Here is a 16,897-nt window from a genome sequence, read left to right as displayed (position 1 = left end):
GCGGGGAGCGTAGGAGCCCAGCCGGGAGCGGGACAGCCGAGCCGGGCAGGCGGATGGTGCTGCCGTGGGCGGGGCGGGCCGGGCCGGGCCGGGCGCACATAAAGCGGAGCCGGCCCGTCCTTTCCCGTCCCGTCTCGTTTCGTCCCGTCCCGTCCCGTTGTGTCCGGCCGGCGGCGATGCTGCGAGTGCGGTGCCTGCGCGGGGGCAGCCGGGGGGCCGAGGCAGCGCACTACATCGGCTCGAGGGTTGGTGCCGCGCGGGGCCGGGGCCGGGGCGGTGCGGGACGGGACGGGACGGGACGGCCGCGGGCTGAGGCTCACCCAGCATCCTCCCGCCCCGGTCTGCAGTGCCGTGTTCCTATCTCCTCACCCTTCTAAACTGAGTGTGTCTTAAAAGGCAGGATTTCCTTTAAGCATCTGCTAGGCTGTGAATGAATTAGAATGGCTGTAACAAGCCGTGTTTCTGTTAATACTTCAAGTGCATTGCTTTGGGATTAATGTATGTTAATACATACACTGCTTTGGGATTATAGTGTTAAGGCGTTCGTGGGCTGAGCCATAGCTTTTTGTCTTTTGTAAGGGATGCATAAATTTCGTTCTTCTTTTTATTTTAAGCTTCGAGGAGCCTTTACAGGATGGGTGCAGCGAACTTCCCAGAGCACCCAGGCAGCTGCGGCCTCCCAGAACACCTGTGCTGCTGATGACAAGGCTGCAAGCCCTGTGCCCAAGGACTGTCTTGTTTGCTCATACAATGAATGGGACCCACTGGAAGAGGTCATTGTGGGAAGAGCTGAAAATGCTTGTGTCCCACCTTTTTCTGTGGAGGTTAAGGTAAACAATAAAAACTAACCTTAAATAGAAAATGTGGAATTTATACCTAGGATTTACTTAAGCTTTAACATGCATAAGGTGTGGTGCTTACTTTTGGGAATTCTTTCAAGGTAGCTGTTTACATCTGTGAAACTTTACAGCATAGCCATGCTGGTAAGGGATATGCTTTTTTCTTTGGACTTTCAACTGAATTAGCTGTTTTCACAGAAGTCACTAGCAGAGACAACTTCTAATATATGTAATATAGCCCTGATGTTATCAAAGTGCACACACAAACTTTTGAGATGTTTGGACTGATGAAACTTTAATTTGGCTGGAAGCTAAATAGGGTTACAGCTTGAAAAAAAAAAAAGTGTTGTTTTCTACTTAATAGTCTGAGCAAGACTGAGTTCTGTAGCCGTAGGCCAACAGGACTCTTGTGTCAGACAGCTCTGAAGTAGATTACTGAAATTCCTGTGTGCTACAGTAAATAATTTGTGGAAATACATAGTCCACTGTTTTTTCAGCATTTTTCTGTGCCTAAAACTGCATCAGCAACCTAAATAAATCCATGACTCTTTGTTCTCTGGAATCTTGCATTTAAAACAGTAATATTAAATAGAGGCCTTGCTCCAGATTTTTGTGTTCTTCACCTGGACTTTAAAGTTGCTGAGTGTGTGTGTTACCTGCATTTGTGAGCATGTCCTTGAGTCTTTCATTGTGGCAGTACAGCACTACCTGCAGGGCAGAATGTAATCCATGGCTATCCCAGCAAAACGAGCTGGCACATGGCTTCTACCCAAGAGACCTTAGGAAAAATTTAAAGGATAGCCTGACAAAGTTGACTCCGTTTAAAAAAAAAAAAAAAAAAAAGAAAGAAAGAAAAAAAGAATTTTTATCTGACATTGAAAGAATGGCAAACAAAGATACTGAAAATAAGTTTAAAGTGCTGGAAATGGTTGTTTAGCGGAAGCTTGAGATATGTACTTGTACAGAAGACTTTTCTTCCCTTAGCCCTATATATATATATATTTCAGAATCTGTGTTATGTTTTTCAGAGACTCCAAAGATATCCTAGCAGCTTCAGAGAAGGAGGTGAATGAGGGTTAGCATTTCTAATATACAAGTGTATGTATGTGCATTCATGTAGGACTGACATAATGTACAGAAAGAGTAAGGAAAAAAAAAGTCTAACATTTTACATTGTGATATTAAATGAGGTAAAATTCAGCTCCTAAGTATTGGTCAGGGGCTTGCTTTAGCACAAAAAAAAAAATATTTCAAGTGTCTAACTTGCTGAAGTGCCACCTGCTATGCAGGTTTTACTGCCTATTAAACCATAACTACTCACAATAAGCCAGAACTTCACTTTCTCTAACATGTGATATCAAAAGCTCAGTGAGGAATGTCAAAGTATAGGATTACCTCTGCAATTCAAGTACCTGTGACTTAGGGTTAAAGCAAGATTTAAATTTGCTTTATGTCAATTGCCAAGTCCACAACAAGTAATGGGAACAGAGCCAATTTGAGATGTGGTTCCCTCTAATTTTCTCTGCTTTTGTCTTAAATATTGCTGTAGAAACTGCAACAGTAACACCTGGAGGGTGTTGCTGAGTAATCCAAGCAGTAATCCAGTTCTATCTTGACATTATTATTATTAATTAATAGATTAATGATTGTTTAAATTTCCACGTGGCCAAGAGGTAAGGTGTGTCCTGTTCGTGCCCCTGAGAGCAGCAAAACTAGAGCTGATGGTGTCATGTGCTGTCTGCTGGGTGCACGAGGGGCACTGCTTAAAAAACTGCAGTTTAAAACTGATGAACTCTACACTTATAAGGAAAATTCAAAGCTTTGGACTTGAGACACTCCAAAAAATGAATCTCAAATTATAGCAGATTGGTCAACACTTGTGTGAAGATTGTGGTTTAAGGTTGTATGGGTTTTTATTTGCTAAATATTTAAATGCAGGAAGTATGGCTGCATTCAGCACTCTTTTCTACTTTGAGACAAGGGTTTGATATACTCAAGTGTTTTTGCTGTGATGTGGGAATGATGTGCTTGGCATAAGAAGGAGGAAGGAAGGAAGTGAATAAGGAGCCCTGCATCTCTGATGAATATTAATGAGCTGACACTTAATTGCATATCCTTTTCAGAGCTTGAAACAGGCTATATAGAGGTAAATACAATATTTGAAAACTTGAAAAATCTTAACATTAATTAGGAAGATGTCCTGTTTGAATCAGCACTGCCATGAAAAATCCCACAGCTGAGATGTATTCTGAAGCAGTTGAGTCAAGCAGTTGAACTTTATAGCTTTGTATTCTGCAATGCTTTTCAGTACATTTTGTGAACAAGAATGCTTTTTGGGTGAGGAGTATTATTAACACAGATCCTTGTATCTTGAGTAAGAAGATGAGAGTGTGTGCATGCGTTTACTAAAGGCAAAAAGAATTTTGATCTGAATTTAAGTTTTAATATCCTAAATTTAACAACTGTCTTTATGAGGTTAATGGTACATCTTGATAATGGTAATTATTTTCCATGACAAATGTTTAAAATAAATAGCAACTATAAGGAACCATAATGCTGTTTCTTAATGACAATCTTTCCTAAAACACTATTTCTGAAAAGAAATAGTTTGTTTTAAATGTTGTCTTTTCTGTGTCCTATCCATTGTCCTTTTTGAACATTCTGAACTGACTTGTATGTCTATGACCAAAGGGGCCTGAAATGTCAACCCTGCTTTGCTATGAAATACATGTCCCAGCCATTTACCCTTTTCCCAGCTATTTGGAAGGCAGGGAATATGAGTAGTGTTACAGTGCTAACCTTTATTCTGTTGTAACTTTTAGATGACACCATCCCATTAGTGCCACAAAAGTGTGGTTCCTCAGGTTTGAAAAAAAGCAGAGAGGAGCTGCACCTCTTAGGGATTGATGGTAGTCACATACAGCATGGCTGGCTCTGAAAATAACCAGCTTCAATCCCCAGGACGAATTTATCTCATTAGCAGAACACGTCTCCATAGGAATGCTGAGCACTTCATGTGATCTGCATGTGACTTCTGGCCAGCTGGCAAGTTTGAGGTGCTCAAATTACCCAAGACCTTACTTACAGAAAAAGAACAAATTCCCTCAGGAAGGATGGGAAGAAGCTTCAGTACTGGAGGAGCAGGATGGCCATGCTGAGGCTCGCTGTGTAAATGTTAAGGCTGAATTTTCTTTCTTCTCTCTCACCTCTATAGCATGAGGCAAATCTCCAGAAACAGCAGAGGGAACAGCCTGGATTGCTAAAGGGGATCAGGCCTGCCTTCAGATGGATGGCCTTGCCTGCTCAGGGCTCAGTGGCAGTGCTAGCACAAAGGAACACCATCACTCTGATTTTGGGGAGCATTGTGTTCTGGGAGGGGGTCAGGACTGCAGTGTCAGGGGACAACCCCTTGTTTGGAGGGGCAGGTTCTTCTGCATCCCCTTGCTGTCCCTCCAGCTTGCTGGCATTCCAGAAGGGCTCTGTATGCACTTGCATCTCAGCTAACTCTGACATGACAGAGGAGCATCAGGTACATCAAACTGAAGCAGCATAATTTGTTTTGATTATTGTCTGGTTTTACTCACTCATGAGAACTGGGACATTATTTTGAATTTGTTTTTAATTTAAGAAGGCCATCACAGCATTTCAGCAGAGGATTTAGGTCTGTAAATGTTGAACATGCTTTAATCCAACCCTGGCAGGTGAATTTAGCATCTTTTGCCTCTTCCAGATTGCTGCTGCACCTGAAGTATGGCCCCTTCTGACAAACAAAGCATGTTAGCCGTACTTGGGATGGCTTTAGAATTTCTGATGTCACCATTGTGACATTGCTGAAGTGAGGTTGTAAGAAGGTGACTACAGATGTGTGCATTTTGCAGATGAGCTCAAGGTTGTTTTAATTTAAAAACACGTCTGATAGCCTTATTAAATAGCAGGGTCTACAGTGTTTGCCATATTTGGAGTATTTGCAAAAGGGTTCTGTAACAGGGACCAAATGGCCACTTGGCAGCACTAGCCACTCAATACTTACTGAAGTGTAATGTAGTCATAATATTGCAGGAACAGATAAAACGCACACTCAAACACACTAGGATCAAGAACAAGAAGCTTGAAACTTTAACAGTTGCATTTTATGTATCTATTTCACTCCAAAATAACTGGTGCTTATTCTTTGTCACTTCATGTGCTTTTGTTCTAGGCAAACACATATGAAAAATATTGGGGATTTTACCAGAAATTTGGAGGCCAGGGTTTCCCCAAAGACCATTTAAAAAAAGCTATTGCTGAAATTGAAGAGATGTGCAATATTTTGAAGGGAGAAGGTGTTACTGTCAAGAGGCCTGATCCAATTGACTGGTCTGTGAAGTATAAAACACCTGATTTTGAGTCTACAGGTAAATGTTTTTCCATTATTGAAGGTATTTTCTGTTTAGCTCTTGTCTGAGACGTTTTGGATGCCATCTAGTCTATCTTCCAGCCAGGAGCAGGATTATCACCAGCTCTAAGTGAGGTCAGTGACTGTTTTCTGTATCTAATACTTGGAAGATCTCCAGGGATGGAGATTCTGCCACCTGAGTGGTGTCCAGCTTCAGTGCTGGGTGAATTTCCTGATGGGAGACCTTTGCCTGACACCCAGCCTGAACTTCCACAGCAGCGCCTCTTGCCAGGTTCCCTCTCTGTGTTGTCACTGCCACTGCCATGAAGTGCTAATCTGTCATGGCCCTCAAAGTGGCTGTAGAATGTTTCTGCTTTGTCTCCTACTTCAAAGTCAAGTGCTCGAAGTCCCTCTGACCCTCTTGACAGCTCTTTGTTGGATCCTGGAGTTGGATCCACCTCAAACTATGGAAGAGAAAACAATTAAGGCAACACTTTACCAGGAAGATCCTGACTAGTGTCAAGGAAATTTGAATGTCCCTTTAGCTGCACACATTCCTCCATGTATGGTTACCTGCAGTGAGAGCACACTGGCTCACCATGTAAAATATATTTTTAATTTTTTCTAGTGGAATTCAAATTCATTGAGGAACAGATAGTGTTCAGGAAAAGTCTAATGGGACTGCTTTCTGCACTAGTTCTGTGTTCCATCAAATTCCTCCTCTTTTTAAAAGGATAGTATATAAAGAAATGCTGTTCACTTGGAAAATTTGCTGACCATCATCACTTTTTAAAGTCATCTGGGTAATGCATAAGCCTTGGTCTACTTAATTTTCATTAGCCAAATTAAGAGGAGGCTTGATGGTGGATGGCTTTCATCTAGCTGTGAATCTGTTACAAGTGAGGCTTTGTAGCAAAACTTCCATGTATTTTGAATGAAAAAATATTACTTTGAAAAATTACTGAAGAATGTAAGGACCTGACATTATGTGCTGGATTCCTCACATTGCTAAGAATTGTTTTTGCTATTATTTTGGATAGAAATAATGGTAAAAAGAAAGGGAAAAGTGCCTGAGCAGAAAGAGCTGAGAAAGGCTTATTTGTCTCATTAATGGCCACTTTCCTTTCAGGTATGTATGGTGCCATGCCAAGAGACATCCTGTTAGTGGTGGGAAATGAAATTATTGAAGCACCTATGGCTTGGCGTGCTCGGTTCTTTGAGTACAGGGCCTACAGGCGACTAATCAAAGATTATTTCAACAGTGGTGCTAAGTGGACAACTGCCCCAAAACCCACAATGGCAGATGAACTCTATGATCAGGTACTGTTCTAATTTTCCTTCAGAACTTCAGTTCCCATTATACAGAATTTTGTTGATAGTTTCAACCTGATATTTAGGATTCACAAAATTGTGAGGGGGAATGTCACAAAACAGCTCTGGAAATTTTTTTTTTCAAGTAGTGCCTGAGCAGAAAGAGCTGAGAAAGGCTTATTTGTCTCATTAATGGCCACTTTCCTTTCAGGTATGTATGGTGCCATGCCAAGAGACATCCTGTTAGTGGTGGGAAATGAAATTATTGAAGCACCTATGGCTTGGCGTGCTCGGTTCTTTGAGTACAGGGCCTACAGGCGACTAATCAAAGATTATTTCAACAGTGGTGCTAAGTGGACAACTGCCCCAAAACCCACAATGGCAGATGAACTCTATGATCAGGTACTGTTCTAATTTTCCTTCAGAACTTCAGTTCCCATTATACAGAATTTTGTTGATAGTTTCAACCTGATATTTAGGATTCACAAAATTGTGAGGGGGAATGTCACAAAACAACTCTGGAAATTTGTTTTTTTATAGCGTATGCAAACATGCTGCAGACTTTCCAGCTGAAACTCAGTGTGTGCAGTTAGAGAACAAGGAACAGGAAGTTATGTCTATTAAATTCCTCTGCTTTGAATTGTTTTGGTTACTGGCTGTAACTGAGCATTACTAAAGAGGAAGGAATGCTAGAAAAACATCACAGAGATTACTTTCAAGAATAAAGATTCCCTGGGAATGTCCATATGTCCTGGGTGCATTGGGAAAGTGGGAAATAATATGTATTTTGCCACAGAAAAAATCCCAACACGTAATCCTTGTTTTGCACAATGATTGGTATTTTGAAAATTACATAAAATAAACAGTGAAAGATCTAAACTATATTTACCACCTTCTAAATATTTTAGTGAATAGTTTCTTAATTTTTTTCCCAATAATTTTGACTTGGACAATTTTGGTAGTTTCCTATAAATCCCCAAATGCACCAGAACCTGGGTGACAGCATTTACAATAAATGCAGTGAACTAGTTGTGAAATGATTGCAACTTTCTGGGAACAGTGTCATCAGTGATACAAAGGAGACTTTGTTAAACAAAATTACCTTAGAGTCACCTTCAGTATTAGAAAACTGCTGGAGCCTGTAATTATTTATGTGGCATTTTTAATTTGTGCTGGATTTTTACATCTCACTTGTTCTGAATTGCCTTGTTTAATTTTAAAATTATTTGTGATAATAAAGATCCATCTTCTAGCGTGAAGTTCTGCTCCATTCTAAAATGTGGAAGAGTGAGGAATCCACATTCATTAGAAAATAGCTTCCAGTCCAGTATTTCTGTCAGTGTGCAGTGATTTGTTGGACTGGTGTTAAACTCCACTGGTAATGAATACTTTTGATCTGGTTCTGAAGAGCAATTAATTTCTTGATACAACTTTTGTCTCTTATCTCATGACCTATTCTTGAATGTGCTTAAAGCCTTTCACTTTTATTTCCACATTTAGATTTTCTTTTCTATTCTAATAAGAAGTAACCAAACCAGCTCCAAGGAACACACTAGCTATCAATATTAACACATTTTCCTAATTTCAAATTACTCCCCACTAGCAAACTATTTGAGAACTTTCTTTTAACATCTCCAACTTAAAGCTGTTCTCTTCTCTACAACTAGAATTATCCAATCCACTCTGTTGAAGACAGGCATAAACTGGCTGCTCAGGGAAAATTTGTAACTACTGAATTTGAGCCATGCTTTGATGCTGCTGACTTCATTAGAGCTGGAAGAGATATCTTTGTTCAAAGGAGCCAGGTAAACAAAGCTTTCTTTCAACAGTTTTGGTATCTCTCTTAGAGACTGGTATTTTGTCTTTTTAAATTCCTGAGCAGTGTTAAAATAAGAGAGTTGGCAAAAGAAATTGCTCTTCATAGAATATTTGATATACAGGATAAGACTGCCTTCCAGGTAAGGGGTTAGCTGAAGGCACAACATTCTCTATTATATTTGCTTTAAACATTTAAAGAAATAAAACCCTGGACAAAATAAACTTGGATGCAGTTTATATTCTAGGCTAGTAAAGCTGAATTTGTCCTGTTTTTCAGGTTACAAACCACATGGGTATTGAATGGATGAGGCGACACCTTGCACCAGAGTACAGAGTGCACATAATATCCTTCAAGGATCCCAACCCTATGCACATTGATGCCACTTTTAATATCATTGGGCCTGGTCTTGTGCTCTCTAACCCAGACCGTCCCTGCCATCAGGTGAGAGTGTACAAGGGGGAAAGTGTTTTGTGTTTAAAAACCACTCAGCTGGGTTCATTCCCTGCTGGGTAATTACTATTCCACACGTTCCACTGTGTGCTGCTTCCACGGTCCATGGTTAAATAGGATGGAAGTAATCTAATTTTTAATGATGTATCAAAGCAAGCACCTGGGATATACTACTTCTCTGAACACTTCTACTGCTTAAATACTTTAATTGTATCCTAAGAGAAACTGAAGGCCTTCTGCTGCTCAGATGAGAAATCTCCCTTTTTATTCCTATTTTGGAAGCCTCTCCTTTGGTGTTAATTAAACCAATGGCAGGAAGCTGGTAGTTGCTCTGGCATTCAGCTTTGAATACCTTCTGAAGAGTAGGGAAGAGGAGAGATATATAAAACCTGCTACTACACTGAGGAAAAGCTAATACTGCTGAGCCGCACAATGCGATCAGAAAGTCTTCCAGGGCGCGAGAGCTCATCTCTGTTACAGTCGTGTCACTGCACTGCAGTGCTTGAGGATTTTTGTGAGGATCCCTGTGGCTTTAGAGGCTGTAGAGCCCCAGGGGAGTGGCTGAGCTGACCAGAGGGACAGAGCTGGCTGCTGCCACTGTGGAGCCACGTGCGGAGCAGAGCTCCTGAGAGCAGCGTTGGTCTCTTGGCAAGGGCTCTCAGTGAAATGCTCTGATTGAATTGCTGCTTCCTTCAGCATCCATCCCGAGAATATAACCTTAAAAAAAAAAAAAAAGATCTTATTTTTTCCTCCCCTTTTCCCTTCCACAGTTTTTCGTAGTGTTACTTGGAAAGAGGACGTTCCTCTTGGTCTCCTTGTATTAAACCCATGTTCTGGGACTTTTTTCAGGGAAAACTGCTGTCTGTGCAGATAGAAAAGATAAATGCAGCTTGCTTTCACAAAAACTGGTTTGGCCGTTCTGGGTGAGCGGTGGGGGTGTGTGAATGGTGCGGGTGAAAGGGGGCTTTTCTTGAATGGTGCCGATGAAAGGGAGCTTTTCTCTAAAATCCTGGCCGGCCGGGCTGGCTGTTAAGGGTTCGGGATTGGAGCTCCTCCTCGTGGTAACGCTGGAGCACTCGCGAATATTCTTCCAACTATTCTGACAATGAAGATGAAAAGTCAACTCTCCTTTGCCAAATTATCTTCCTCTTAATTTTAACTTGTGTAAATCTTAGAGACACAAAATATTCCTTGGGATGTCCTTACATTGTTCCCTTTGTTAAATGAACTGCGCAATTGTTTTCTTATAAAGTGTGAAGGAAAGGTAATTTTGTGTTATTTCTGACGGATTTGTTTTTTAGAAACATCAGTGTAACTCATATTAATGGCTTTTATAATCATATAGGAAGAAATAACATCAAAAAAAGGTAGTTGAATGTGTTTGGGTTGTTACCAACACTTTCACTTAAGAAGCTCCAAATTGCAAATGCTACCTTTTGTCTTTAACATATATAAAACCAATAGAAATAAATGCTATTGGTATGCAAAATCTAAAAAGACTTTAAAAATGCTTGTATGAAAGCTGGGTTGGTAGATGAATCCTGAATGGGGGCCAGAATAGTGAACGGAGGGCAGGGGATGTCATGCATATTGGAATATTCTGGGAAAATCTGGCACAGGTTGGAGGACATAATGTGATACTCTAAGAACCCTCTTGAGAATATGTTTAAATTGCTCTTCCAGATTGAGCTCTTCAAGAAAGCTGGCTGGACTGTGATTCAACCCCCAGTGCCACTCATCCCAGATGGTATAGTCACCCTTCCTTTCCCAAGGATTCCAAGAGTACTCTTAAGGGTATTAATGAGGAGTAACATTGGTACAGTGCAAGGTTTATTCTCCTGTTTTAGATCACCCACTGTGGATGTCTTCTAAGTGGCTCTCCATGAATGTCCTAATGCTGGATGAGAAACGAGTGATGGTGGATGCCAACGAGACATCCATTCAGAAGATGTTTGAAAAGCTGGGTATGTCCAAACACACTTCTACACACACTTACAAGAAAATTATTGTGCTAGCAGCCGGGGTAAATGGAGGTTTCACTCAAAGCAGCCAGCACTGGAAAATGTACTCAAACGGCTGGATTAGCAAGTAAGAATAATTCAGTGATTTTTCTCCTGAATACTTCAGCCATAGAAATATGGTCTTCTTTTGCCCCCTACAGCTTGCAGCACATAAAGGTATGAGTAGCAACTGAAGTTATTGCTAGGATGCCTTTGAATGAGCTTTTTAAATGTAAACTGTCCAGTTTGAGGGTCAACATCTCTCTTGCAGAGGTTGAGTGCACCTATTGCTGAATGATATAGAGCTGGGAATCCATCATTGCCAAAATTCGTTCAGATTTTCTAGTTGCAAACTTGTAATTTAAATGTCAAATTAAGATTACTTAATCCAGGTATTTCTGCTCATTTAAGGAGAATCTCAGTCCTGTGAGATGAAACTTCATGATACCATGGAATTCCTTCAGATATGCAGTGACAGGAGAACTGTATTTGAATATAATATGGAAGTCTTATTATGCACAGCTGCTCAGTCTCAGGTTGTTTTATTGCATGAGCAAAAGAGTTGAGGATTTAAAAATACTTGAAAGTACTTAAAGAATGAGGCTATTAATGCTAATCATGGCTTATCTTTCACCTTGAACTTCACAGTCTATGTAAGTTCTAAATAAATTCTGGTATTCAGAAAGTTTGAAGGACTAAGATGGGTCTACTGGGAACAAAAGTATTGCTGACCTAGGAGGTAGATTCTACCAAGCTGCTCCTCAGCTCCTGAAAGTGCTGAGAAGCAAAAAAGGCAAACTCAGTAGAGAGAAGTTGTCTGATCCTTCTTTTGGGACTTTGTATTAGCTGAGCCACAGCTGAACATCCATCAGAGCTGAAACATCCATCATAGCTGAAAAGAACAGGTAGGAAGCTTAATCTAGGTAGTAAGAGCCTCTTTTCCCTTTCAGAGAAAAAGGGAGTCAGAGCTATCTACCTTGAATACTTATTTTCTTAACAGGCACTTGAAAGAGCACATTCAGTGTCTGAATCATAAATGCTTACACATATTTATAAAAATGTGTCCTCATCATATATTGTAGCAGAATTTCAGCTGATTCTTTACATACTGCAAAACCTGAATTTATCTTTTTAGTTCTGGCACATTATAACACATCAGACACTGGCTATGCTCCAGGCACTGTGTAATCCTGAGGGTACCACAGAACAGACAAGCCAGCTGTGTTTGTTCTCTGCCTAGAATTTGGGAAAACAAATTCTTAACAAACTAGTAGCAAATACCTTCCACATTTACATTGAGCCATGTGACCTGATAAAGTATCATCTAATGTTCTGATCAGAGCTTGCCATGAGAAGTTGAGAATCTAATTTTAAAGTGTGCCTTGTACATTTCTTGCAGGCATTTCTACAGTTAAAGTGAACATTCGCCATGCCAATTCTCTGGGAGGTGGCTTCCACTGCTGGACGTGTGACATCCGCCGCCGTGGCACCCTGCAGTCCTACTTTGACTAGGAATGAGCACAATAGGGAGCCATGGTTCAGCTTCTAAAATAGGCATAGGAAATGAGCAAATCACTGTCACTCTTGTTAAAATGACTGCATGAGCTCTAGTGCTTGGTAAGTGGTGTCTTCATAATGGTCTGGGTAATGTCTTATTCTTAAATACCCTTCACTTTCAGTAGGATAATTGAAACTACTTCCATCAGCAATACAGGTTTTCTGGCTGCCTTTTTGAAAGACATCGTCTATGAAGCCTTTTCACATTGGCTTTGAGCATAAAAGCTTGACAGGATAGCTAAAAGGTCTTGTTAGAATAGCTTGGCCACTCATACTGGATATCTACCTCTGTCTAGTTACCTTATTAAACAGGCAGCTTGAAATGTGAAACTTGAGTAAACTTTTCTTACTCTTTTTAACTACTTCATCTTTCTAATATATTAATGTCTAATGAAGTTGAAATAGATGCAGCTGTATCGATCTCTTAGGGAACCAAGTAATTTTATCATGTTTTTCATGTCTAGCTATACAGATATTTACAGAGAATTTTCAGTATGATCTAACTTTTAATACACGTTCACTTACTTGCCATGTTCTTCTACATTTTCTTCTGATGCATGTCATGCATATGAGTACTTTTTTATATTGCTTTTTGTATTGCTGAAGTTGGGTTTTATTTAACTTTTAAGTGTACAAATGATAGCTAATATTCTGCTTGTACAGGTTTCAGTCTGAGTTGTTTACATAACTTAAAAAGAGGCACAAAAGAAAAAACCCAACAATAACTCCCCCCCAACCTTAAGCTTCTGACATCTTACAACCCGGACTTCCTTCAGCTGTAGCAGATACAGAAATATGTATCAAACATGCCTGATGCTGTGGAGGAATTTGAGTTTTGATTCCTGAATATGTACTTTTTATGCTAATAAAGTTTTTTTTGCATTCTCAGTTTGTTGCACTTCTGTTCATGTGTAAGTATGAAATGTCTGGATGGATACAAAATACACATGGATTTTTTTTCCCCTGTAAAACTGGTGACATCTTAAACTCCTGTATAATGCAGAAAACCTTTGTAGTGTATTATTCATATACCATGTTTCTACTTCTGTTTTTCACAGAGGTATGACTGGTGGGGGAAAGTACCACTGATATTTCTTGCTACACAGTGGAGGAATCTTCTCTTACAACACAGTGTATCCTGACAGAAAAGATGTCAGGCAGAACATGCTCACATACAAGCTGTATGGCCATATTTTAGAGTTTGATAGGGCTGAACAGGTCAAATATCAACAACACAAAATGCTTTGACATATGGAAAGAGGTAATTAGGCAGCTGCCAGCACTTAATGAGGTAGAGATGGTGTCTGTTTTCTCTCTAAAATCAAGGCTTTATAGACAATGGAAATTTCTCTGAGGTTTCTCTAACCAAGCTTTGTTTTCCACTATTGGCACTGGAGCTGGGCAGCTGCATTAGAGCAGCATACACAGCAGGTCATCTCTCCCATTGCTCTGCATGCTGCAGTGCCAAAACGTCTGTGTGTCTGTGCTTGGCACAAAATACCACCAGCTATGGCTGAAACCACTAGAAACTGGCTAAAAGTGGATTAATAAGACATGTGCACCCTGGGTGCCTCCATGATCTAGGAGACTATATTTTCGTATCATGTTATATGTGACACTCTGGTTTTATAAACATTTCAGCCTTTTCCCAGTTTTTTTTGTTTATCCCTTAACTGTGCACACAGTAGCAAGTCTTTCAGCTTGAACACCACCATTATGTTTCTGAAGTAATCTGGGGTTTTTTTCTGCCAGTAATACAAGTTCTTTTACCTTATGCACAGATTTCTTGACTGGTTTGGGAACAGACTTGCCTCTCTTAATATTCCGGTACTTAGCTTTAGGGAGTTTTGGATGTTCATCTCACCTTTTTGGGGCATTGGATGCTGCAGTGACAAACCCAGAGTGATTAAAATTGTGGCCTTGTCCCATGTGAGGCACTTGGCGAAAAGTATATTCTGGAAATTGCATGTAATTTGATGAGGGATGAGGGCCGAGTTGTTAGCAGGTTTGGATGGGTGTGTCCCTGTGTAGTACTTAAGGCAACCCAGTTGCTTCTGGGCTTTCCCTACAGCTGCAGGGAATGAGCTGGAGAAAGGGTGGTGGTCACTGTGGCTTGGTTGCCTTGCAGCTGCTTCATGATTTTAGGAGAACATTTACTGCTTTTGTAAAGTCATGCTTAACCTTCTTCTTCTCAAGTATGGTGTCCCACCCACCCTGTTTCACATGCTCAATCTTGCCTTCATCTTTTTATGTTCACCACAGTGGCTGGTGAGTATCTAGCTCATTTATGGACTTGGAGTTATGTACTTATTTTGAGGTGACTGTGTGCTGGTTTTGGCTGGGACACAGCTAATTTCTTCACAGTAGCTGGTCTTGGGATTTGTTTTGGATTTATGCTGGAAACAGTGTTGATGACACAGGGATGTTGTAGTTATTGCTGAGCAGAGCTTTCACAGGGGGGCCAAGGCCTTTTCTGCTTCTCACAAGGAGCTGGGAGGGGACAGAGCTGTGAAAGCTGATCCCAACTGGCCCCAGGAATATTCCAGACTATCTGGGATATCTATCTCAGCATAGAAAGCATGGGGGGAGAAGGAGGAAGAGGGTAATGTTCGGAGTGATGGTGTTTGCCATCTCAAGTCACTGCTAGGTTTGATGGAGCCTTGCTCTCCTGAACAGCCTGCCCGTGGAAAGTGGTGAATAAATCCCTTGTTTTGCCTTCCTTGTGTGCACAACTTTTGCTTTACCATAGAACTGTTTATTTCAACCCATGAGCTTTGTCACTTTTACATTCCCAGTTCCCCATCCCACCAGGGAAAATGAGCAAGAGGCTCCATGGGGCTTTGTTGTTGCCTGGGGGTGAAACACAGCAGTCTGACAGTTGTTAATTTTGGGCTATGTCTCTGCATTACTTGGAGTCTGTGGGAGCAGTGGCCTTATTTCCATAATTTGGGAGTTACTGGGCTGTGGATGCTGTTAACACACCTAATTGCAAGCTCTCTCTTAAATATTTGTTAGTAATGGTGGATTTGTCTCCACAGCTATCTATGTCTCATTTTAGCCATAAGATGATGTTGATATTCTGACCTTATTGTGAGCTGTGTCTAGGACAAGAGAAGTTCAATCCCGACTCCAAATGACAAATTTTATCCCGGAGGTGCTGGCAAAGCCCAGTGACAGCGGCACTAGAGGGTGCTGCTGTGACACCAGTAGCTTTCCTCCAGCCTATCCTAAGGGATGTTTTAGAACCACTTTTTGTTTACTCATCTTGTTTCTGACGACGTTTTGATCAAAGTCCTTGAAAACACCACAATGTTTTTCCCAGCTGCAGATATAATTTGTGTGACAATACATAAACTATTATTTCTCAGCATCAAAAAAGTACATATCTATACACGTGAAAACAATGGCTCTGAGTGTAGGGACTCAGATGTTTCCTTAAGGGCTGGCTGGATTGTTCAGGCTTACACAGCATGTCAGAAATCAAATCAGGGCCAAATGAGCATAACTGTTGCCATTTTAATACTCCCTCACATGGGCTGAGCATCACATGTTTTGACATAGCCTTTACTTTAAAATTATGGCCCAAAGGCCACATATTTATAGGGTCATTCCCTGTTCTTTTAGACACCTTCTTGGGTAGTTATGCCTCCTTCTTTACAGGAAATTAAGACCAAATACTGGTATTTTATTGAGAACCAATACAGGTGAGATTTCTGTGGATGATGTGGTCTGTGTTGGCAGTTCATGTTCTGTCAGATTAATTCTAGAGTATTTCCTTCAGTTAATGAAAAAATACTACTTGCTCTTAGAAATATAAAATGTATTTGGAGGAACTAGGATTTAAAATGAACTAGAATCTATTCCCATCACCCTTAAGAAATTCCAACTCGTTAGGACAAAATGCAATTTAAATTTCTACAGAAGCAGGAATTGCTTGCAAATTGCAGGTTATTTCTTGTGCAATTTGAAATATCATCTTGGTAGAACCTCATTTATGCTGCACTTTTGAACAGCAAATTTAAATCCAAACACAATCTCTCCTGTTTCCTCTTTTGTTTATATTACTTCTGAGTCAGCAAGGCACTGAAAGAATTGCTGAGTGTTTATAGGGGTGATGTTTATAGGGCTGTTGGGTAGAGTTTGGCCCTATCTAGTTGTAACACTGAACTGTGTTCTGGGGAGCTGCAGTTCAGTGACCCAGGTTTTGTTACTCAGCTCCTGCAGAGCTGATGAGGTTTTGTCCTGCAGCTGTCTAGTGAGAAATACAACTGCGTGGGGCATCTGTGTGGAACAGGAAGTGATAACACATTTGGGGTTTTTAAAATATCATTGAAAGTACCATTACTTAACACTTCATCAGCATTTATCTAATACTTAATACATACAAGTATTTGGTTTACCACAGGCTTTTCTCTCATGGGAGAAAAAGTCATTGCATCCTTCAGTGTGGTAGTGGGAACAGAGGGTGTGGGCTTGCTGTTCTCAAAGTCAGAAATTTTGGAGACTGAGAAATTGCATACATCCCTCTTCATTTCAGGGTGAGAAT

General features: G+C 40.6%; 1 protein-coding gene across 1 annotated transcript; it reads left to right on the top strand.

Moving 5' to 3' along the window:
- The first annotated feature begins 118 nt into the window (after positions 1–118).
- On the top strand, positions 119–13,239 carry GATM (glycine amidinotransferase). The gene is made up of 9 exons (XM_041468764.1): positions 119–245; positions 615–830; positions 5,038–5,233; positions 6,344–6,534; positions 8,193–8,330; positions 8,621–8,785; positions 10,478–10,541; positions 10,642–10,758; positions 12,194–13,239. Exons 1-9 carry the CDS (start codon positions 177–179, stop codon positions 12,304–12,306), a joined length of 1,269 nt encoding a protein of 422 aa, XP_041324698.1. The 5' UTR covers positions 119–176; the 3' UTR covers positions 12,307–13,239.
- Positions 13,240–16,897: the final 3,658 nt, after the last annotated feature.

This window comes from Pyrgilauda ruficollis, unplaced genomic scaffold (genome assembly GCF_017590135.1).
Source record: "Pyrgilauda ruficollis isolate IOZ18807 unplaced genomic scaffold, ASM1759013v1 scaffold23, whole genome shotgun sequence".
Taxonomy (NCBI): Eukaryota; Metazoa; Chordata; class Aves; order Passeriformes; family Passeridae; genus Pyrgilauda; species Pyrgilauda ruficollis.
This window is presented reverse-complemented; position numbering and strand designations above follow the sequence as displayed.